The sequence below is a fragment of the Sapajus apella genome, unplaced genomic scaffold (genome assembly GCF_009761245.1).
Source record: "Sapajus apella isolate SASKATOON/1434 unplaced genomic scaffold, GSC_monkey_1.0 scaffold3, whole genome shotgun sequence".
NCBI lineage: Eukaryota > Metazoa > Chordata > Mammalia > Primates > Cebidae > Sapajus > Sapajus apella.
Window position 1 is genome coordinate 24,095,594 of NW_022436943.1, and position 23,414 is coordinate 24,119,007.

The following is a 23,414-nucleotide window of genomic DNA, read 5'->3' on the forward strand; positions in this document are numbered from 1 at the left end:
TTTAGTGAGTCCCAGCATTTCAAATTGTTTTGCCTACAATTTTAGACTAGAATCCCTGTCTTTGTGAAAAGAAACCTTTCAGCTAATCGTTTTTCAGAAATATCGAAAGGGTGGTAGATTTGAGGATTAGAGGCTATTCTGGCTAAGTCTTACTCACTTACCTGTCACAGATACCTATCAGCTTGGGGTTATTTAACATCTTTAAAGAATCCAGGAAATAGAATCCAACCTGGTACTTACTTTGGGGCATAGTTGCATACCAAGTAAACTGCACGCCGCCAGACAGAACCCCAGACATTCATGTTTTGGCAAGTATGAATTGCACATCCTATCCGATTGGAAGTGGCCCAAACCATCTGTGAAAATAAACCAATATACTATTACAGAAGTCAGAGCTAAGACAATGCATGTCCACCAAAATAGTATTAGCAAATACTTTAAAAGTACGAATCAAAAATTAACAAGGTAATTGAAATAACCTGTGTATAATGTGTGCACATGGGACCAAAACATCTCATAGGACATCTGGGGTTGCAATCCTGGGGATATGGAAAAGCATAATCTTTCACTTCATCATACCATGGCTTGACCAACTGGAGAATAGAGCGATATCTGCATATCAAGAAAAGAAAGACATTAGAGTACAGCACTGGTAATATATAAGAGACTCATGTTACACTGTAAATTGTTCTTTTTGCAGATTTATTCATGGTGATCCACAAGCATATCCATCCCTCACAATCATGATCTCCACCTAGTCGGGTCCTCTATTCCTGCAAGTACAGCCAAGCATGGAAATGCCCAGGGCTGGAGCAAGTGATTCTATATTTATCTAAACATGTGTCTGGCCATTCCACAAAGAAAATGCAAATATTTTCAGGACTCATCAATGTCTTATTTAATCCAAGTCAAAAATTTCCTCCTTCAGAATTTTATAAATAATCCAGAATTAGATATATCAAAGGAGTCACAATATTAGAACTCAGTGCGTTTTTTCCTTTCAGTCTGCAGTCTGAATTCCCCCCCCCCCACTTTTTTTTTTAATTTGAGACAGAATCTTCCTCTGTCATCAGGCTGAAGTACAGTGGCATGATCTTGGCTCACTGCAACCCCTGCCTCCCGGTTTCAAGAAATTCTCTGCCTCAGGCTCCTGAATAGCTGGGATTACAGGTGTCCATCATCATACCCTGCTAATTTTTGTATTTTTAGTAGAGACGGGGTTTCACCATGTTAGGCAGGCTGGTCTTGAACTCCTGACTTCGTGATCCACACGCCTCAGCCTCCCAAAGTGCTGAGATTACAGGCGTGAGCCACTGCACCTGACCTGAATTCCCTTAATTTTAATAATAGCACACTTGATTTTCTTTCCCTATTTGGGGGAGATGGGTCTTTGGAGTGTTGGATAATGACATTACACCGTGGGAGAAAAATTATCCTAGCAATGGGAATAGCTTTTCTCATAGCTGCATATACCTGCATATATATGTGTGTATAAATATATATATGTAAATACATACATTTTTATTTATATATTTATGTATATGCAAATATATGCAGCTATGGGGAAAGTTGCATACACATGCATATGCATGCACACACACACACACACAGCCTCTACACAGTCATGGGGCTTTTTCCTGAGTTGGAGAGGGCAGGATACAGCATAGGCTTGACTCTTTCTAATATTCTGTGAACTGAAAAAAAAAAAAAAAAAAAAAAAAAAGGGCTAAGAGAGAGTGTTCCAAGAGTGAAAAGCAGAACTGGCCATTTTACCTAATTAAATAATTCTGGAAGCAATCTAAAATATTCATATGTGTCAAGCATTAGTACTTGACCCATAGTGAGTATTCAATAAGTAGTTGATGTTACTTGAAATTGATGTAATTCTCTCCTTGAGTTCATAATTAATAAAGCCATATGGATGAACTGTATCAGTGAAACTACTTCCTACCTTCCAGTGCGTACAGATAGATTTTGGCCCAAAAATCTCAATAAGTAAGAAGGTCCATGGTCCCAAATGCAAGTAGCCGCCCACGCCTCTGCCGATTTTGCGAGATTTTCATCCCAAACCTGTAGGGGCAAAAAATCTTCAGCGTTACTGGATTTGCTAATAAACAAAAAGTAAAACGAAAGAAATGGTGTTACTATTTCCCAGATTTTTTTCCCCAGGCTGGAGTCCAATGGTGCGATCTCAGCTCACTGCAACTTCCACCTCCCAGGCTCAAGCAATTCTCCTGCCTCAGGCTCCTGAGTAGCTAGGATTACGGGCACATGCCACCATGCCCAGCTAATTTTTGTTATTTTTAGTAGAGATGGGGTTTCACCAAGTTCGCCAGGCTAGTCTGGAACTCCTGACCTCAAGTGATCCACCCGCCTCGGCCTCTCAAAGTGCTGAGATTACAGGCGTGAGCCACTGCTCCAGGCCTCCTAGAGTTCTTTTAATTCTGGTTCCTGAGACTGCTATAACTATAAAAGAAAGCAAATTCAGACCACTATTATTCAAAGCTCTATAATACTATATGGTTATACTTCAAAAAATTATTGCCTTTCAGTGTCATCTATATCCAACACTGACATATTAGTTTTAGTAAAGAAAAGCTTAACAAAAATACTATAATTATAACTGGGGGACAGTTCATCCTGACTACTGAAATTTGAATCCAACTAAGTCCATTGGTTTTCCTAGAGATAATTTTCACAGCCGTCAGGAGCCATGTTGTTAACATATTTCAAGAAACAAATATGATCCAATTTATTCAAATTGATTTTACCAGAATCAACTATGTCTAATTTTACATTGCAACCGATAAGGTTATATTCTATTATGGCATAAAAAAATCCCATAGAGTCAACATATGTAATGTAATTTGAATCATTAGTGGTAATAACAATAATACTATGATAATTTACATTTTTGTTGTTATAAACTGGAAACAAACTAATAAAAGTAATACTGCTACATAGTGTTATAACAACATGGTACTTTATGGTTCAATTAAATGAAATAAGAAAATAGCAACTGTTGCTTTCCTTTATAGAGGAAGCTAAGTTAATAAGGATGTTAGTGATGTATGACAAATTTTCTTTAATTGAAAAACATCATAGGACAAAATCTGAATGAGCCATGGAGTTAACGTACATTTATTTTATTAGTTACCATACGGTTTGGCATGCTTATTTCCATAGCTGCAAGAGGAAATCAAGTTAAGCATTTGTGGACCTGCCAGTAATAAATCAGCTCTGAAATGGTAATCTATTTTCTGGCAATTCATGAGGTACAAAAACACAGAACAGAGAATATTTATAATTCTTATACACAGTAAAGAAAAAGAAGTTTAAAAAAAGTGTTCCCTAGTGGTAATATATTTAATGATGTATTTACCTGTTGAACATAATTACTTTAAAATTGGTATCATAGTTCAATGTCATGACACGATTTCCTAAATTATTTATAGTATTTATATATTATTCTACCTGGAAAAAATAGTGTTTGAATTGTGACTAGAGAGTCGTAATTGAGATCTTGTATGAAGAAGGAAGCAACAGTTTTATAATCACTCATATTTACATGGAGCTTATATAAGGAGGTATATAAATGTCCTACTAATCTACTGTCCTGCTTTTCCTCCATCAGGTTGTGGAAGCGAGGATTAGTAGCTATGCTTTCACTGTAAGTTACAAGCTTTCAAGCAAACTCATGGGAATTCTTGACCATATCACTGAAAAGGCTTCATTTTCCTCAAGGATAATGGATTGCACAGATTTATTTAATATAACAACGTATTTAATTGAAGGAAACTAATTTAGTGACTTTAAAATAAAATAAGAAAAAAAAAGATGAACTCTTCAAGAGAACCTCTTACCTCAGAGGCCTACTTTCAAAAGACATTTGTTAGTTACTGAGAAATTGTTTTAAATTAGAAAAAACAAAGTCATCTTACATAAATTGATCTAGGATTCCATAAAATAAACTCACTCACAAAGTTCATATAAAAAATCATAGTATCCTGGGGCTGAAATGAACTTTAAAAAACATTTCATTCTGTTGAAAATTGATTTACCAAAGATTTCTTCTTTTGACCAAATATTAACAAAATGTCGATTCTCAAAATATTGATTGTAGTTCAACACAATACAAAACACTATAATTAATTTATAAAAGAATTTCAGATGGAATAGTATCAACAAATTATGTCCCCTAAATGATCTTAACAAATTGTAGTTACTTGGGAAAAAGTACATGCACACATTCTGTACACATTGAACTAGAGTGTGCACTCAGATCTATAACTGCTAAAAACACTTTCCTATAATCTTATGCTAAGATATTAGCAGAGCATGCACACACAGTGCTGATCTGGATCAGTGACTAATCAAGGATCCTGTACTCTAACCCCAATTCCACTGCTAAAGTTATCTGCAACTGAGGCCAGGTCAATTATGATCTCTGTCTCCCAGTTATCTCATCTGTAAAATGAGATTGAATGAGGTCATCTCCAGGGTTCCTTTCATCTTTAACTTCCTGTGATTTAGATACACTTGAGTAGCCCTAGCAACAGAGCCAGGAAGATCTAGGTTGTATTGGCCTGGGACTTGCTCAGTTCTGGCCTTTTCCATATCATGGAGAAAGCAAATCTAGATTACTTTTGAAAAAATTAAACATATTCAAGACCTTTCTTTTTCCTTATTTCACTCCTTATGTGTGTACCAAAACATCACACTGTGTACCTTAAATAAGTACAATAAAAAATAAATAATAAAAATAAAAAATAAGGCATTTAACAATTTTAAAAGTAATTTACCATATGTAACCCTATCTTTATACTCAATCATATATTTAAAAGCTAAATATTGGGTATGTCAAAAAGATAAACTAAAAAGCTCATGCCTGAAAAATATATTATAATATCATTCTTTGTTAACTATTATAAGAAATTTTGATATGAAGAAAATGTGTTCACTGACATCCACACTTTTAGGTATTTCTATGTACAAATATTACATATTGGAGAAGGTAGTTACAGGGAAGGAAGGATAATTGCTTTCTGTCACTGTGTTTACTTTTAGGAAACTGGGAGGGTTTCTACCCGTCTCCATGAACCTAAAGGAAAGTTCTGAAAAGTCTGACAGGTACTGGTTAGGTCCCACAAAGAGTGGGTTGACTTTGCCTCCATGTGGAAGATAGGACTGACCTACCCTCTGATGCCCACTGCAAGGGAAGTCAGAGGGCCCCATGCTCTTTCTTGCCTCTGTCTCCAGGCAGAACTCACATCTACTGGAGAGAGAGGGGAAGGTCTGGTTTGAGTAGTGAGAATTTGGCAATTACATTATATCCTCTGGTAAAGTTAATTTGGGAATTACATTATATCCTCTAGTAAAGTTAAGACCTACATTTACTTTTTCTGTCTTTATCCATTGGTTACAGTTCCCAGGAAAAGATGGACAAGTGATTATCCCTTTAGTCTCCAATTATTTAAATTTATTAATATGATGAGATCTTTTAAGTTTGAAACTAACAAGCAATGATAACTTCATTTAATAACTGTCAGAACCATATGAAGAGAAATTGATTAATGGGTACAGATTTTGATAGAAAAAATAAGGCTTAGTGCTTGATAGAGAAATAGACTATAGTTCATGATAATCCAGTGTATATTTCAAAATAACTAGAAGAGAATAATTCAAATGTTTCTAGCATAAAGAAAAGACACAAATTTAAGGTAATGGCTATCCCAATTACACTGATTTGATCTTCACAAATTATATGAATGTATTAAATTATCACATGTACCCTAAAATATTTCTATTATGTATCAACAAAAAATTTTTTTAAATAAGAAACAAAAAGTATAGAAAATTTCAACAAAAAAGTGGGGTCTGTAAGAACCTATGATTATTTCCTATCTGGAAGCTCTAAGTTGTAATGGATGTTGCCAGTGTAATTATGGGAAATATTTAATGACTTATGAAAGTTCAGAAAATGAGGATGTAAATTGTCTAAACATTTGACTTAATTTATTAATATCCAGATGTTAATAGGCAATCTATTTGACAAATTTCTCTGAGTGTTTGTAGCATTCATTTAAAAAATATTATTTAATGTAATATTATAAAAATATTATACTCTACAGATGTATCAATGGAAGAAAGAAGGGTACAGGTGTATACTTATTTCTATGAAATGTCTAGTAAATATGCAGCATATTGTTATCTATGCTTGGAAAATCTAAACACCTAATATTTATGGATTTCTTATTAAACCAGATTCAACATTCTGACTTCCTAGTTCTTATCCCTCTAAATAGATATGGTATTTTCACAGATAATTTGCTTGTAAACACTTAAATCTTTCAACTTAAAAATGAGGCAAAATTAAGAATATTGTGCATAAATATGAAAAAATATTTACAGGACCCACTAGAAATTATATATTATGATTAAATTAGATAAATTTTAATTCATCAAATTTAAATGGTTCATAATGGTGTCAGAACATGCATGTGCTTGTAGGATGCCTTATTGCTTCCAGCAGTTTTCTTCTATTCTTTTTTATTAAGAGTCATTCAGTTGGTCAGCTCATAAATTGACTGATTTAGCTTTGCACTAAAATATTCACCATGAGCTATTGTACTTATAAATAAATTAGAGAGTTTGAGATAGACACAGTACGTTGTCTGCTAAGCACAAGAAGTTGAAATCACATAGTCAAACTAAAACATGACACATATCCAGAATTCAAACTTAAGTCATTTAAATATCTAAAAGAGTTGTGATCCTAAGAGATAGAAGGAATATGAAAAGAATGCAGGATTCTCATCAAGTTCAGAGATCTTTAGAACTTGAGCTGAATACAAAATTGAGTAAAAAATGCTGCTGCATGGGCAAAGGTTGCTGACTTCCATAAGTAGACAGAAAAAGTTGATGATACTGATCCAAACCAGATATGAGGCTGTTTTATCAACTGTTTTCCTGTTTTGGGATCCTCCGCAAGGTGGCAGCCAGGACCATGAAGCATGCTGACATCTAAAGATGTCTTAAATCCCAGCCACTATCTCTGGCCAATAAGAAATGCAATAAGAAATGGAAAGCAACCCCCAAAATTACTTGGGACTCTGCTCCTAAACTTTATTGAAATGACTTTTTTCCCCATTAATTGGGTAAGATCCTTTAGCTCCAAATATAAAAATTAAATGTAGAAATGTTTTAAAAGATAAAATTTAAGATAAAAATCCAAACAATGCATGTTCTCACTTAAAAGTGGGAGCTAAACATTAAGTACACATAGACACAAAGATGCAAAACATAGACACTGGGGACTACTTGAGAGAGGTGGGAGGGAGGAGGGCAACAGTAGAAAAACTATTGGGTGTTGTGCTCACTACCTGGGTGATGGGATCAATTGTACTCCAAACCTCAGTGTCACAAAATATACCCATGTAACAAACCTGCACATATATCCCCTAAAATATAAAAGTTGAAATTACTTTTCAAAAAAGGTTAAAAGAATGGCCTTTTGGGGTAAGGAATCTGAGCTTATTCAATATTACTAATATATGTAATGGTTACAAAATGCTCTATTGCAGTAACCTGTTAGTCTTACATTTTCAATTTAAAATCTATAGGCATATAAATACTTGAATTTATAATTTTACATTGAAAATGACAAGGCAATTTGTGAATTTTTTTCAACAATTTTGCAAAGTTTAGGTGAACTTGAATCACTACATTTCTTAGAATTATATAACTTATTTAACAGTATGAAAAGTATTATTATCAATAAATCAATTGAAATACTAAAAAAAACAAATCTATTAAACCTAAATATGCAGTTTAAGAAATTTAACTTACAAGTGTTACAAACATTAAATAAATGTGATTGTCAAAACTTGCTACACTTATGAAAAAATTTACAAAGTTAAAATTTTAAAGAAAAAACAAGAATGTTAATTTTGAAAATTAAAATGACCTTTGAGAAGTCTATTCTACACATGGAAACCATTTTGAAATACACAAAATGCTAAAAATAAAAAACATCAGGCTTTGAGTTCTGGGGGATAGATTTACAGTTATTTTCATGGATGCTATAACAATGGCATTGGAAACTATATGGCATGTTCTATAGACATTTATTTTTTCTTGGACACATGTGTAATTTCACATATACAATATAAAAAGCAAAGGCATCTTACATAGACAAGTTTTTATTTTAAAAGTAATTTAGCTAGGGCTATTTGATCTTTTGCTTAGGTTGAGAGAAGAGTGCTAACTTATAGAAGTGAGAAAAAGCCATTAAAAAAATTAAGTGATGCCAAAATTATTTTCCTTTAAAGCAGCCAAAAGCTTAAAAACACTTCATAGGCATGATTGTGGTTCTGTTTTAAAATTGGTGGATTTATCCTCATTAGTTAGAAATACTTGTGAAATGCCCAATAAGGGAAACTGACAGCTGAATATACAAGAACTTGAGTTAATCCAGACAGGAGGGCAGCACTGAGCCTTGTTAGGCCGGGGAAGGGGACGGTGGGGCAGAGGAAGAGAAAGGGTTTTTATAAAAGAATTTGGGAGTGCTGATTAGATTAATTCCATGATATTAAAATAGCTCTTTGTAAGAGTAGAAGGAGAAGATTAAAGAAACTTGATTTAAAAAGCATTCCCTTCAACCGCAAAAATAACTACAAAATATGGCACTATATTATGTATATCAAGAAATATAAAGGTGAGAGCCAAAGGATTTTTGTAATGTTTGAAAAAAGATAATAATGTCTTTCCTTAAATAAGATGAGTACTATCTTTCATGTAAATTTCTTTATCTATAAAGAGATGATGTAAGGTGCACTATTTTTAGGGGCTCTCAATTGAATCGTTGCCAGCAGCATAAATATCTGTAAAGCACATAGATATTTGTGAAAACCATCTCTTGAAGCCTTTTCCTATTCAAACTACTATGCCATTCTTCTCCTGTGTTTTTACAACAAAATTTTTTGAGAGTTGTCTTCACTGGAAATTTCCAGTTTTGCTTTTCCAGTGTTCTCTTGAGCCCACCCCAGGCAGATTTTCCACCCCATCCCTACTCCACCCAAGCAGCTGTCTTCAAGGTCATCAAAGGTCATCTCCTGGTCATCACCTTCCTTGGTATATCAGCAGCTTTTGGCATGCCTGACCACCTGCTGTTTCTGGACACACTTCCATCCCTTGGTTTCATCACCCTACACTTGCCTGTTTTTCTCTGGCTGCTGCTTTCTTCTCTATCTCCTTGCTGATTCTTCCTTATCTCCAAAGCTTCTGTGTGCTGGAAAGTTCCCAGGGCTCAGCCTAAGTCCTCATAACAACTCCTATTTTTTTTCCATCCTTGTTTCATTTATATCCACTGCCCAGGTAAACTCATCCAGTCTCATGGATTGAAGCATCAACTGATAGTATTATTCCAAATTATATTTTTAGACCTCTCAGTTGAATTTCAGGTTAATTTATTCAACTACCTACTTTTCCAAAATTGAAGTCCAAATATTCATAACCTTACCCCTATCCCTCCAAACCAACTACTCCTGCAGTCTTCCTGGTATCTGAATGATAGTGCCCTTTCTCTAGTCCAGGAATCAGCTAACTATGGTGGACAGGCCACATCATTTCCACTGCCTGTGACATATTGTCTACGGTGTTTTCTCGCTACACAGGCAGACTCAAGCAGTTGCAACATAAACCATAAGACCTGCAAAGCTAAACATATTTACTATGAGGCCCTTTACAGAAAAAGTATACTGATTGCTGTTCTTTATTGCTTAGGCTGAAAATCTAGTCATCTATTCCATTTTTTTATAGCCTATATCTGCTCAGTGAGCAAATCTTATTGACCCTACCTTCAAAATACTGTATATCTAGAATATAACCACTGATCACAACCACCACTGTCACTACCTTGGTCAAAGCCATCATCATTTGTTATCTGGATTATTAAAAGAAACTCTACTTTGGGAGGCCGAGGCAGGCAGATCATGAGGTCAAGAGATTGAGACCATCCTAGACATGGTGAAACCCAGTCTCTACTAAAAATACAAAAATTAGCTGGGTGTGGTGGCATGCACCTATAGTCCCAGCTACTCAGGAGGCTGAGGCAGGAGAATTGCTTGAACCCGGGAGGCGGAGGTTGCAGTGAGCCAAGATTGTACCACAGCACTCCAGCCTGGCATCTGGCAATGGAGCAAGACTCTGTCTCAAAAAACAAACAAACAAAAAAAAAAAAAAAAAAAAAACAACCAGAAACTCTAACTAATAGTGTGCTCAATACAGCCTTAATATATAAATTAATGAAGGAATAGATGAAAGAAAAATATATTTTGAGAAAGAGTATTTAAATAGCTTGTTGATTAAAAAATCAAGGAATGAAATTTTTAGTGTTCTACATCTATACATCATTAATTGTGCACTGTGAAACCATATTTTTGTTAAGTCCTTTGTAAACAACGTTTGAAGTTTTCTTAATCAATAAAGCACATTCCAAGTAAGGGTCATTTCCTATTGTAGATATCTATAGCTCACCCATAGTACCCACATGTTTTCTAGAAGTAAGTGCTGAATGGTCAAGTGAAATTATGTGATAATATGAAAATTATCCCTAGAATAATTTTTGTTTTAACCTATTAATTCTTGCAGTATATAGGCAGATAAGTAGATCTTTCAACCATATAATATTTTTCTCAACTCGGTTTGGGATCCTCAAAGGATCCCATGTACCATGACCTCAAAGGACATTTTAGAGTTCTCACCAGGGAAATAACTCTAGAATCTCCCAGGGAACTCTTGAGAAGGCAGATATCTAGTTCAATCCTGAACATATCAAATCAAAATTTCAAGGTTGGAGACCTTGAACGTATACTTATGAAGTGGTTCTATGTTCACAGAAACTCCAAATGGCTTTATAAATTGAAATACCTAATGTAACACATGTGAGAAATACGTATGAAACTTTCTGAAGATCCAAAATTTTAAAAAAGATTTAAAAAATTCTAAAGTAAGACTTGAAGGGATGGGGGTAAGGTTGTGAAAATCTGGAGCTCAATTTTGTAAAAGTACATAGGTGAATAAATTAGTTTGAAATTCAACTGAGAGAGCTATAAATATAATTTGAAATATCATCAGCATATAAGCAGTATTTCAGTCCATAAGACTGGATGAGTTTACCTCAGCAGTGACTATAAATGAAACAAAGATTAAAAAATTAATCCCTTTCCATTATAACAACATTGTCTGCATTTAAACCACACATTTATTTGACCTGCAAGCAGCTTAGTTCATGAGAATGCGAATCAGCAGGACAATGTGCCCACTGACTCTGCCAAGTTAGCTTCAGGATACCTCCACAGAAGTAGAGCAGTTAGAGAGTAATTTGTCACATAAATCCTAGGCATCTCACTGTCAGAAGAACACACACATGTTGTAACCCAACCAGAAAGTGCAAGCAGTGATGGGAATTCATTGCTCAGGGCCTCAGGGCTTCCAGGTCCCAAGATGATCTCACTGTCACTGTTCACATGTGCATGTGTGGAGTAAGGGCAGGTGGGGAGTGTCCTGATTTTCCATTTCCTTAACAATAAACTTCTTACCTTTTCCAGGATATTCAAAAATCAAATGTCTTTGTGTAGCCTCCCCTGACAGCTTACGTTGGCAACATCTGGATGGGAAGGATGGTATGTGTAGGTGTTTAACACAAAGAATATGGAGGCTAAGAAGGGTTTTGGTGACTGGATTCACTGAGTCAAGGATCTATGACATAGAGGTTTTTTAAGATACGAACCCACTTCCTGATAGGGTCTAACAATCATCCCACTTCCCAGGAAAATATAATTCCCACCAGCTATCATTTAATATTGAAATTATAAGCCAATTAGAGATTTCTACATGTGTTTAATTTTTTTTTACCAATTCAATGTTGTATTTTAAGAACTGATTTCTAGATCGTTGAACTCTCCTGTGATACCCCAGCAAACCTCATATCTTGCCATTGCCCACTTGGTCAGAAGAATTCAAATGCCTTTCCACCTACCTACAGCCTGCTGAAAACATGATCTCTCTGGAATGCAGAGAGATAGATTTTGTAGAATGTTCATATTTAACTAAATTATGAAAAGTGGATTTGATGCACTTTTTAGTAGAAAACAAAATTGTGTCCTTATGTAACACTTTGGAACTTCAGTTTGGAGCGTGTGGTGTGAAATTTTAAAAGATTTTATGAAGGGTTTAGTCTAAAAACAAAACTTGTTGGGCATTCTTCCATATTTGTGTCAAGAAAAAATGCTTGATGCCTGCTTTCAGATGCTATGGATAACATAGACTGGAAGAATTCAAATCCCATCCCTGCAAGCCACAGTCTAGGTTGTATTTTATGCCAAACATCTTTCTTGACCATTTTAAACTGAGAGTTTATATCTTCCACGCCCCCTTCATACTATTCTTCAGAAATTCTTATAGACAACCAAGTGTCTCAAGTTCATAGCTATTTAATGGCCATTGACTACTTAGTAAATGGTTTTCATAAATACTAAATTCATGACACCATTAAAAAAAAAAAAAGAGGAGGGATGAGGGATATTTTCTTGCATAATTGTTGAGTAGATTCCCAGGTATCAAATAATTAATCCTTGCTGTCTCCATGACTCTACCCAACTTCTATTATGCAAAGTGGTTTATTTTGACTACTGAAGAATATTTCCATCCAAAATTCTTTGTAGTAGAAGAATGTTCCTTCCCCCACACTAGCTACTTTTTTCAACCTCCAGAGGTGTGGGTACTGAGTGATAAAGCTGCAGCCACTAATGGCTTCCAGAATTCTGCTCCTTGTTTTGTGTTCTCTAACTCAGAGAAACTTAATTGTCTTTATCAAAAACGGAGACATCCTCCTTGTCTGCCTCACCATATAAATCCCCATTCTATTTTACCATGTAAACTACTTACTCCTATGGATTTGTACCTTCATATTTCACAGCCCTAATTTATGTTTTTTTATATCCTTATTGCCTTAAACATAGCTGAGGCTTCAATTCTACCTCACCTAGACTATCCTAACAGCCTCTTGACTATGTCTTTTCTTCACTTCTTTGTTATTTAACTTCCCTGCTTAAAGCCTTCAATAACTACCCTGGATCTTAGAATGAAATTCAAACAAGTTTCTGGGTGCCTTCCTCAACTTCATCGAACACCACTCTTTCTTCTATACACTAATCCAAGCCTCACTCAATTTTTAACCATGTCTCAAGTGTACCACGTACCCTCTTACCCACTATAAATTCCTCTTTCCTTAACTCACTCCTGAGTTAAGGAAACTCACTTCTTTCCTTAACTCACTTTATTTTGTATATTTTTTATTTAAAATCATTCCTTCTGGAAGCCTTTCCTGCCGTCTTACCCTCAGTCCACATCTGAGCTAGGTCCTCCCATGGGATTCCAAAACACCCTGTATCTATCCTAGTTCAGCATTCAGCAAGCTGTTCTGCACCTGACTTGTCTGTTCATAGTACTTCCTACCAAAGAGAGTCCCTTTGCTCCCCACTGACTCCATGAGCACACAGTGCCTAGAACATGAGTAAAAATTATGGACTGAGTGATTGAACATTGCATACCCTTGACCCCCAGAGCACCACAGTCACACACTCTAACCAGAAAAAGTTAAAATACCTCATTTAATTGGTCTACAAATAGTTATTGAATAGTTACTGCATATTCTCTGTGGAGCAAACATGATGTTAGGCTCTATAAATATTCAGCAGGAACACAATAAAATTATTTTTCTACACTGTTACATGTGGTCAAATGTCATTTTCCACCAAAAAAACTATGTCCAGTACTCAGAAGTACAGTCATCACCTATGTGGTCTACCTGCAATTGACAGCTTTTCTGCCTGCCAACTGATGATGAGGTTCCGAATCACATCCTGTTATTGCTTTTACATTTGCATTTTTTAGAGCCTATGTTGAAAATGGTGACAAATGAAACATTCTTAACTTTGGCTGGCTCCCTTTGGTGAGAGCAGAGCAAAAGGCAAGAACCTTTAAGGTTACTACCTTCTTCAGGCGTATTCAAGTGATACTAAGCAACGTGCACCTTGGAAGAAAATTCCTACAAAATGTGCCCAGTCTCTTTTTGAAGCCAAGACATTGAAAAGGTTTTACAACTAGGAAAGCAGGAATGCAGAGTTCTGAATGTGCTGGAGAAATGACTCCTGCCAGCAATTGTTCTCAGTACACCGCCTGCTGGCAGGGGCTCTCAGGAGGCCTTCTAGTGGTCATGAAAGAATGCATTGGAGAAGTTCCGATTATATGTGTTAAAATTCTCATGTTTATAGCAAGAAAATTGAGTTATCCTTCCCAAATGAGAGGAAATGTGCCATGTGGGACCCTATATGGCTTTGTTAAAACATAGATATACACATGTATATATAAGGATGGACACTACAAGTGTTTAATCAACTGCTGAAGAGGGAAAAACAAAAAGTAGTTTATCTTATCCACATTCTCTTCCACATGCAGCCCAAATAAACAAAATCAGCATTCTTTTTTATTCCCAAGTCATAAATTATCATCCTAGGCAAATAGTTTGTTGGCTCTTTTCAAGCATGGATTAATCTGTTCTCCATTCATTCAAGGCATGCTTTCTGTTACTTTACTACCTGCTGTGCTTTGGTATGCAGTATGTTTCCTTTTTCCAAAAAACTATAGGAAGCCTTATTTCTGTAGCTCTGCAAATAATATTTGCAGGCACCAAATAAATAAAATAGATACTGTATTATTAATATAGTTATTCTGGCTTCTTCAAATTACATTAGTTTTTTGTTTTGTTTTGTTTTTTTCAGTTTTAAGGTGATCAGGTCATTTCCATCATTATATTCCCATTGTCCCTCACCTGCCTTTCCACCACTCCATGTTGTCTGTGAAGACTGCCATCTCACGCATGACACTTCCGGGAGTTGTCCTGCCTGCCACTTTATGTTGGTGCAGCTGTGCAGTTCTTCCTTACCTTTTCTTGAAGGACTGACATTGCTTACTCAGGGGTCACCGCCTCTCTAGTCACTTACACTGCCAATATCAGCTCCATCAACTGCCAGGATCATCTTTCTAAAACGCACCCTTAACCTGCTCCAAAACCTTCACAGTCTTCCTAACTGCCTTTGGAATAAGGAATCCTCAATCTTTTCTCAAATTCTTAAAACATACAGCTCAAGTGTAATGGTTTTCCTCTGCTGGATAGTTTGTTCACGCATTGCTTTGCCTGCTGTAACAGCCAACCCTGCCTCTTCCTGGGCATCTATCTCACATGCCCCTCCTTCAAGGATCCTTTCATGGTCTGCCAACTAGAGATTATTGCTCCCTTCTTCAACTCCTCCATGGTATTTGTCTGTATCTCTTTTATTGCATCAATCTTATGTAGCAGTGTATTATATGGAATTATATCCTTAGTGGTTTTTTTCGTTTGTTTTGTTTTTACTGTATTGTTTAGACTTTAAAGACAAAAATATTTGTTTTCTTTGGACCTCTTTATGTCATGGAGGGACCTCAAAGTTTTTCAAATTAATTTCTTCAGTTGACTTGAATTCAGAGAACATCCTACAAATTTTACTCTATGTGTGGGTCTTGCAATTTTATTCTTTTGGAGATAATTCTTATTCTAAGAAACTAGTGTGGTTTGTGGTTTAGAGTCATGGTTTAAGCTGCCCTCAGGAAGAATAAAAAACAGCTGGTGTCTAAGGAGCTCTGGAAATTAGTCAATAAACGAATTGTAGAACAGAAGCCAAGAGTAGAAAGTTTTACCTGCAAATTTTAAGTGCTATCTATATTATTTCTGTGAAAAGACACTGTTTTAGAAAATTAAATATTTCAAAAAAATGTTTTTTTCTTTATACTAAAATCATGGACAATATATTTGAAGAAAATATTATACAACCATAAGATGAATGTCAAAACTGGTGTTCAAATTGCTTGTGCTTTATTTAATCAAGTGTATACTGTTTAATATAAGCAATTACTTAAGGAAAGTAAAATTGATTTTAAGGAATATTTTTAGAATTTAAGAAAAACTTTTTAATTCAGGTGTGGAATCAAATATTATTATAAATGATGAGAAAAAACTCTATTAAAGCATTTATAATATCAAAATTGATGCTAATTATAAACATATAACAGTTCACAGGGATTTCAACTAAATTCAACAAACGATGGTCGATCACTGTCTATATACAAGAAATTGCCCAAGAAAACAGAAATGAATACAAAAATGAGTAAATATAGACATAGCACCCAGAAAGCTCAACATTAGGAAGTTTGCAAGAAATGCACAAGTAACTGGAACTCACTTGATGAAAGCAAGCTATGGTAGCATGAAGCCCTATACTAGCTCAAAAGTAGGAGAAATCACTTGTGGTCATGGATATAAGAAGCATTCTGACATCAAAAGCTTGAAGAGTAGGATTGTAAATAAAAAGATAAACTAAGGAAGAGACTTCAGAGGGAGAGAAAATGGAGTGGTAAAAGGCTCAGAGAGTTGTAGATGAAAGGAATTACAAATCAGGCTGGTGCAATTAGAAGCCCTGAGCCAAAGACCATCTTCTGTGAAGTTCCCTTGGGTGATATCACTCACTCAGGAGAATTTGAAGTCACTTATAGTCCCTGCTTCAATCTCCAAGCCACCTACAATACTGTATTTCCCTCCAAGTTCCTCTGGGTCTTCATGAGGGATCTAGATGAATGTTTTCCTGTGGCCGATTTACTCAAAGGGTCCTTCTAATTTATGATTTCACTCAGTTGAGCACATTTTTCTAAATGAAGTGATGGATGTTCTCCCCTTCCAGGCCTTTGTCCAGACTCCTCACTCTACCTCTCTTCCTTCATGTATGAGAGTGGCTCACTCCCTCACCCATCTCCAGGCCCTTTCAGTGAGCTCTCTTCCTTGGCCATCTATTAAAAATCAAACCCTCACCACACCCTCTGTATTTTTCTTCATAATTTTTTCACCTAACATCCTATGTAACTTATTTACCTGGCTTATTGTCTGATTCTCTACCCAGGGAGCCAAAGCTGTCTATTTTACTCATGAATGTATCCCCAATTATATAGCCTAACATATAGTCAATGCTCAACAAATATTAAATATTTAATAAATATTAAATTAACAAGTATATGGGTGAATCAAGTATATGCACTGTATTTACATGAGTATTTGAAACAAGCGCTATTTTACTTTCTAGCACTTAATGTTCTCATTACTTATACTGAATTAAGGAGAGTTTACAAAGCATCTACTATGTAATCAGCATTGGATCTAGTTCTTACTAAATAAATCATATATAGTGGTTCTGATATTTGAAAAAAATATTAAGAAAGGAATAACAAACAGAGTATGAAATTATAGGATTTCAGGAGGCATTTTAAGGAAAGAAAGAAAGATACCTTGACATCTTCAGGGGTCCTGCTATGGGGCATTTCCTCAATGCAGCAAATGAGAAAATCCTCCCTAAGAGAAGCATGGGCTTTGAAATTACACAGACCTAAATTCTAATTCCAGCAGTACCATTCATTATCCTTACCACCTTGGCCTGGTCGTTAGCATCTCTGGGCCTAAGTGATTTCACTTGTAAAATGAAGCTCACAATGTTAACCTCACACGGAGAATGTGAGCTATCAAATGAGATCATCTGTGGAAACAATTAGTCAAGTCCTTGGCATACGGAAGCAATTAAATAAATGCATGTGGAATGAATTAATTCTTGATAAGTGAGGGAAAATAAAGCTAGAAAGAAAACGTGGATTTTTTCATCCTAAATCTACCGTGTTTACCTATCTATGCCTTTCCTCATGGTGAACCCACTGACCTCAATATGATAAAAATAGTGAATTGCATTATTTGATTGGTTATTATATGTACTGTTATTCTCATTTTATAGATAAATAAATTGGGTCTTAGACACATTAAATACCTTGTGCAAGGCCACAAAATAAGCAGCACAGGTAGGATTTAAACCAGACAAGCTCGCCTTCAAAGCTGCCTCAGTAGTCTTAGTCCTCACTTTAGAGTCATGTGATTGCTGCAAATTCTCTAAACTCATAGTTGGGATATTATGCCTTTCTGAGCTTGTGTGGCATCTTAGGCATATTTCTTTCATAATTTTTAGTAATTTAAAAAATATATTTGGTCCTCTACTTTGTACCTATTTACATCACCTTCTAAAAACATCTCTATTGTATGAGTAACCGTTTCTGCCTTTAGATCCTGAATGGGTTTTCACTGGGCACCTTTCACAAGAAGTTCAAAGAAACCCATCAAAACTAATGTTTGTTGAACATCTAGTTAGCAATAGGCTCTGGTCTGATTATTCCACAACTCATACATTTATCATAACAACCTATGTGGCAGATACCACCTTTATCTTCATGTTAGAGATGATGAAAATGAAACAATGTGGTCATTAGTTCATTCAGCATATACTTCAGGACTAGGATTCAAACCCTAGCATTTAGACTACAGAGCCCACATTCTTAATCATGAGACTATATTGCTCCTCACACACCAGGACTGATTACATCTTCTCTTTCTTTATAAATTCTAAAATATGCATTTTCATAGAGTCTAAATTGTACTTCTTTGAACACGACTCTCTTACATCATTTAGCAAGTCTCTAACTTTCCTGTGACATTGTCATCTGCAGCTAGCCAAGGTTTTTAATATAAAACTTATTTATATAAAATAAGTGAATCTAGAATATGATAAAAATCCCAAATTTTAGTTCAGCACATGTAAAACTGTTACTGGTACCACCTCCCCTCAGCCCAATTTGGAAAAACCATATTGATGGTCTTCATTGCCTTAAACAGGCTCCAAACTATGCTCTTGTAAGATGCTGGACTTTAAATCATAACCTTGCATAAATTCAAAACCAAATATAAACTCTAACAAGAACTTTTCCTTTCAATACTAACTCTTTTTACTTCCTAAGTAAAATGATTTAAACATTGTCTATTTTTAAGAGAGAGCAAAGAATGTGTTCACAGCAAGTTGGAACAGTGTGCAAATGCACTGGCTTCACTGTTATCTGGATGGCAAAGCATTAAATCACAAGGAGAAAAAGTCAGCATGTTCTCTTAGAATACAAATAGATTAGCATCAGAAAAGCTTTATCCAGGAAAGGGAAAAGATACCTACCCAGAGAATAAATCAGGCATATGAAACCTATAATTTTAAAAAGTATTTTCACAAAAAAAATGTCATAGCTGATAAATGTGACTATTAGATAAAGCACAGAAAATGTTCATGTGGCATTTTTTAAGTGGACTTTTCAAATGTGATCAGTCAACATACCCCACTCTTTATCTATGATTCTTATATAAGATACAATCCACCAGTAGCTATGGAACCCACAGAAGGAAGTCTATGTAGATTCTGTCTGTCTGTCTCTGTCTCTGTCTCTGTCTCTCTCTCTCTCTGATTCTATGATGCAACAGTACTAAACATTATTAGGCACATAAAAATCTTATGTTAAGATATGTAAAAAGTCCATATACCCTGATGTATAAATACTCGTGGTCATTTGAGTTTCTGCTAATGTACAATTGAAAGCTTTCTCATTCAGAACACAAAAAAAAAAAAAAAAAAAAAAGAGAGAGAATTCTTCTTCTTACCATATATTCCATATTTGCTGCCGGTGGGAACACTTTGCCCCGAACTTGATTATGATAATCAAGAATGGCGATCATGTCATTCTGCGAAATGTAGCGCTTCCGCCTGGCTTTGGGGATATCCGCCGAATCCAGTTGTGCTTTCAGAGCTGCTTCAATATCAGTGAAATTATTGGTTGGCGGGGATGAGTCAGTGGAATTGAGTAGGACGGCGGTACTTGCTTCACAGAGAAGAGAGAACAGGAGTGCACTGCTGACGGCGGAGACTGCTATCATTTTGAGGGGTGGAGAAGAGGCCGCGGAGTTCACTTTGCTTTAAAGCAGAAAGGTAGAGTTAGGGTCTTTGAAAAAAAATAGGGCCAGAAGGTATGAATTTACAAAGTCATCATTTGGGAGCATTGCTTGATTTGACTTTCTCCAAAAATTCAAACAAATGTTGAACTCAAGCCTAGGAGATAACCTACAGTAGAATCTATTTTATTTTGTTTAGTGTCATGAGGCAGACCCCTAAGAGGAACTTTGTACAGCAGAGAAAAATAAACAGCATGACCACTAACGCTGAAATGAATGTGAACCATTTACCCCAAATGTCTGAACCACAAAATGCATTACTGCGTATTTGTTTTCAGTGGGAAATTTTCAGGAATTGAAATTCACCTTGAGAGTGAAGAAAAATGAATCACAGGTAACAACAGAGAATGTGCTGATAATGTCTGCCAGACATATAGACACACCAAGTGATAGAACACATACAAAATTTACAGTAATCCAATCTCATTTCTTTTAAAAAAAAGTGAGCTACTTTAAAATCAATGCATGCAATATAAACTTGTTGAACTAAATGGCTTACCTCTCTGCACAATGCCAAAATGAATATATTGTTCTTCCAAAAATTTAAAGTTCTTTGCTATGTTGTAGCATGAACTCTTGTAAGAGGAGTGTGTCTTATTACAAGCTCTCTGAGAGCAAAGCTCTGCAAGGTTTGAATGCTGCTGGCTTCAGGAGCAGCTAACAGCTTTTATATGTCACAGTTTGCAACGTCCAGAAAGGGCAGTCTTTCTAAGGGTCTCTCTTAGCCAAAATCAAAGGGGAGGGATTTGGGGTAGACAAAACAGTGATTGGTGGCAACTTTTTTATGTGGGTGGTAAGGAAATTGAGTCACACCCACAGCTAACAAAGTGCAAGCCATAAAAGACAAACCCCTTTTTCTCTGGGCTTCCACCTTTTCTGTGAGTAATTTCTCTCATTTTATGCTTTCTAGTTCCCGGTTCCCATACAAAAAGAAGAAACAAAGAAGAAAAAAAGATTGTGGGTTCATGAAAACACAGACGGTTGAGTAACAAGCAGTACATTTTTTAAAGACGGTAAATGACATGGGAGCTAAAAAGAACAAGCTGATATTAAATCAAGAGATCAGCTAACATAGTTAATCTGGGTGGCCACAAATATGATTCAAGAGGGATGCCAGGCAAATCAGTAGTAACCAAACTATAGCATATGATATTAGCATAATAGATGCTCAAGTGGCTGTGCTCTCTGCTTCCATGTGGCTACATTCCTGTACTTTATATATTTATTCTTCCCTCTCTCATTTTGCCTTCTCTCCCTTTTTTCTTTTTCTACAGAGTGAGGTCAGAAATTACCTGCTTTTTACCTGCCTTGTATAAAATATGAATAGAGAAGCTCATGGTAAATGACAGCAGCCAAGATAACATCTGTTTCAGGTTTAGACGCATATAGTTGAAATTGTAAGCAGAGAATAGCTCAGCCTCTCAGGAAACATATTAGAGGGCACAACACAGAGGCCATGAAGAATTTTAAGAGCAGCACCAGCTGCCAACAATTTTTAGGAGGATGTCATAGAGGCAAAATCCATGTCAGGCAAAGCAAGAAGAAGAATGTGAATATTGGTGCTCTGTATTGAAAGGATTCTCCCCAAAATGTATCAAGATCTCATTAACAAAATGTGGACCGCTTACAATCAGTAGCAATAGGAATCCTGGAAAACACACTCTTCAGTCTAGAAATTTACTTAACATACACTGATTTTTTCCAGCTTGCTAATGTGATTGTCTCCCACATGTTTCAGCAGAAGAAATACTATGTGAAGTTACAGTCATCAGAAATGATGGTCATGTGGCACACTGGACAGGGAGCCAAGTTTCCTAGGATATATTCCCAGGTGGGTCCCAAGCAGTATGTGTGGCCAAATGCATACTGTTTAACTCTTCATTGGTGCACCTAAAAATGGGAGAGAAAAGATGCATGTTCTGTGCTGAGAAAGACGTCATCAAGTTACTTAAGAGGGTAGTGAGATGTGCCAGAAGTGTCACTAAAATTCAAACTACAGTGATAAGACACAGAGTTAACAATAATATATACCAAAGGTCAGTTTTTGACATATTTTGATGACTATTAAACTCCTAACTAAAGTGAAATTATTTTAAGAGAGCTCTAGCTGAAATATTGAGAGCTGTAAACAAGGAATTAACACTAAAATTGAAAAGGCACAAACAGATAACATAAACTCAGAAGGTGAGCAGGGATATTATGAAACATTGGAGCAACTAGAGGAAATTGACAGGGTTGTTCACAGCTGCAGATTTTTAACAAGTGGAGCTGTCCAACCAGGGTATCACCACTTCAGAAAGTATTCAGGGCACCTTAAACATATCTCAAAGATGCTATATTAAGGATTCCTGAATCAGATCAGAGATTAGATGAGAAACTCTCTGTAGGCCATCCAGCTCTAAGATACCTGGACTTTTTGAGAAATTAGTGGCAGCATACATTTCTGCCTTTACTCTCTACATCTCTCATATAGCTTCCCAGCTATCTGAGGAACTAAAGGTTTTTAATGCCTTAAGAGTAGTCATGAGCCTTTCATTCTCCAGGGTGACTGAGTTCTTGCTTTGAACCTCATAAGAATCAAAACTTATATTTAAGACTACACTCTTTGTCATATACACAAAGAGGTATTGTCCACCTCTTGGGGTTTGACTTGAAAGACTTCCATAGGGATAAAAATGTGATGCTTGAGAAACTTGTCTAAACCAAAAATGGATTTCCTCTAAGTGCAGGAAGTGGCAGGATGGAGGAGGAGGAGAAGGAATTTCTGAGACATAGCTAAACAGGAGATCACCTCTGAGTCCAGTTACATTAGGGCAGAGCTGATAGTTGCTTAATCCGGAGACCCTGAGGCATGTCAATGATTTCAGATGTCTTTCAGCACACATGGATTATACTGTGGAATTTCGGACTATTAAGGAAACCCACAAGGCTATGGAATCATAAAAGAAAAGACCTGTGGGAGGAAAGTTAAGAATTCTGCTTCCAAGCAGACATTTATTGCCAGAAGTATTTGAAATGCTTTGGAAGTAATTTTAATTTTAAAATACTTGCAAAATTAAGAGGCATACATCCAAGTTGTCAGTAAGAGAACTATTAATGAACAACTAACAATGAGGTGTTTTTTTATGAAGACTCTTCTTGAAAAAGACCATTGACATGTTTTGAAACCTTTAGGAACTGCTTGCCAACAGAGACAGAAATGGAATGTAGTTGTATTACTGAGGAGAAATGCATATACATTTGGCAGCATCTTGAAACCTGTGAGAAAATGGTTGTTATTTTAAAATGGAAATCAGATGCAGGCATTCCAGAATGGTACACCTGCTTAAGCAAAGCTACTTTGGTGTGTGTATGTGAGTGTGTGTGTGTGTGTTTATGTGCGTGTGTGTGTATGTGCATGTATGTG

The 23,414-nt window shown here is 35.9% G+C and overlaps 1 protein-coding gene across 1 annotated transcript in view; it reads right to left on the minus strand.

Annotated features, from left to right (window-relative positions):
• PI15 (peptidase inhibitor 15) overlaps positions 1–20,692 on the minus strand; it is a 29,765-nt gene extending 9,073 nt beyond the window's left edge. The window contains exons 1-5 of the mRNA XM_032250970.1: positions 20,508–20,692; positions 19,661–19,970; positions 1,952–2,070; positions 480–612; positions 241–356 (exon numbers count right to left, since the gene is read on the minus strand). Coding sequence (XP_032106861.1) covers positions 241–356; positions 480–612; positions 1,952–2,070; positions 19,661–19,933 — 641 coding nt within the window. The 5' untranslated portion in view covers positions 19,934–19,970; positions 20,508–20,692. The remainder of the gene's footprint in view (positions 1–240; positions 357–479; positions 613–1,951; positions 2,071–19,660; positions 19,971–20,507) is intronic.
• Between the last annotated feature and the right edge of the window lie 2,722 nt (positions 20,693–23,414).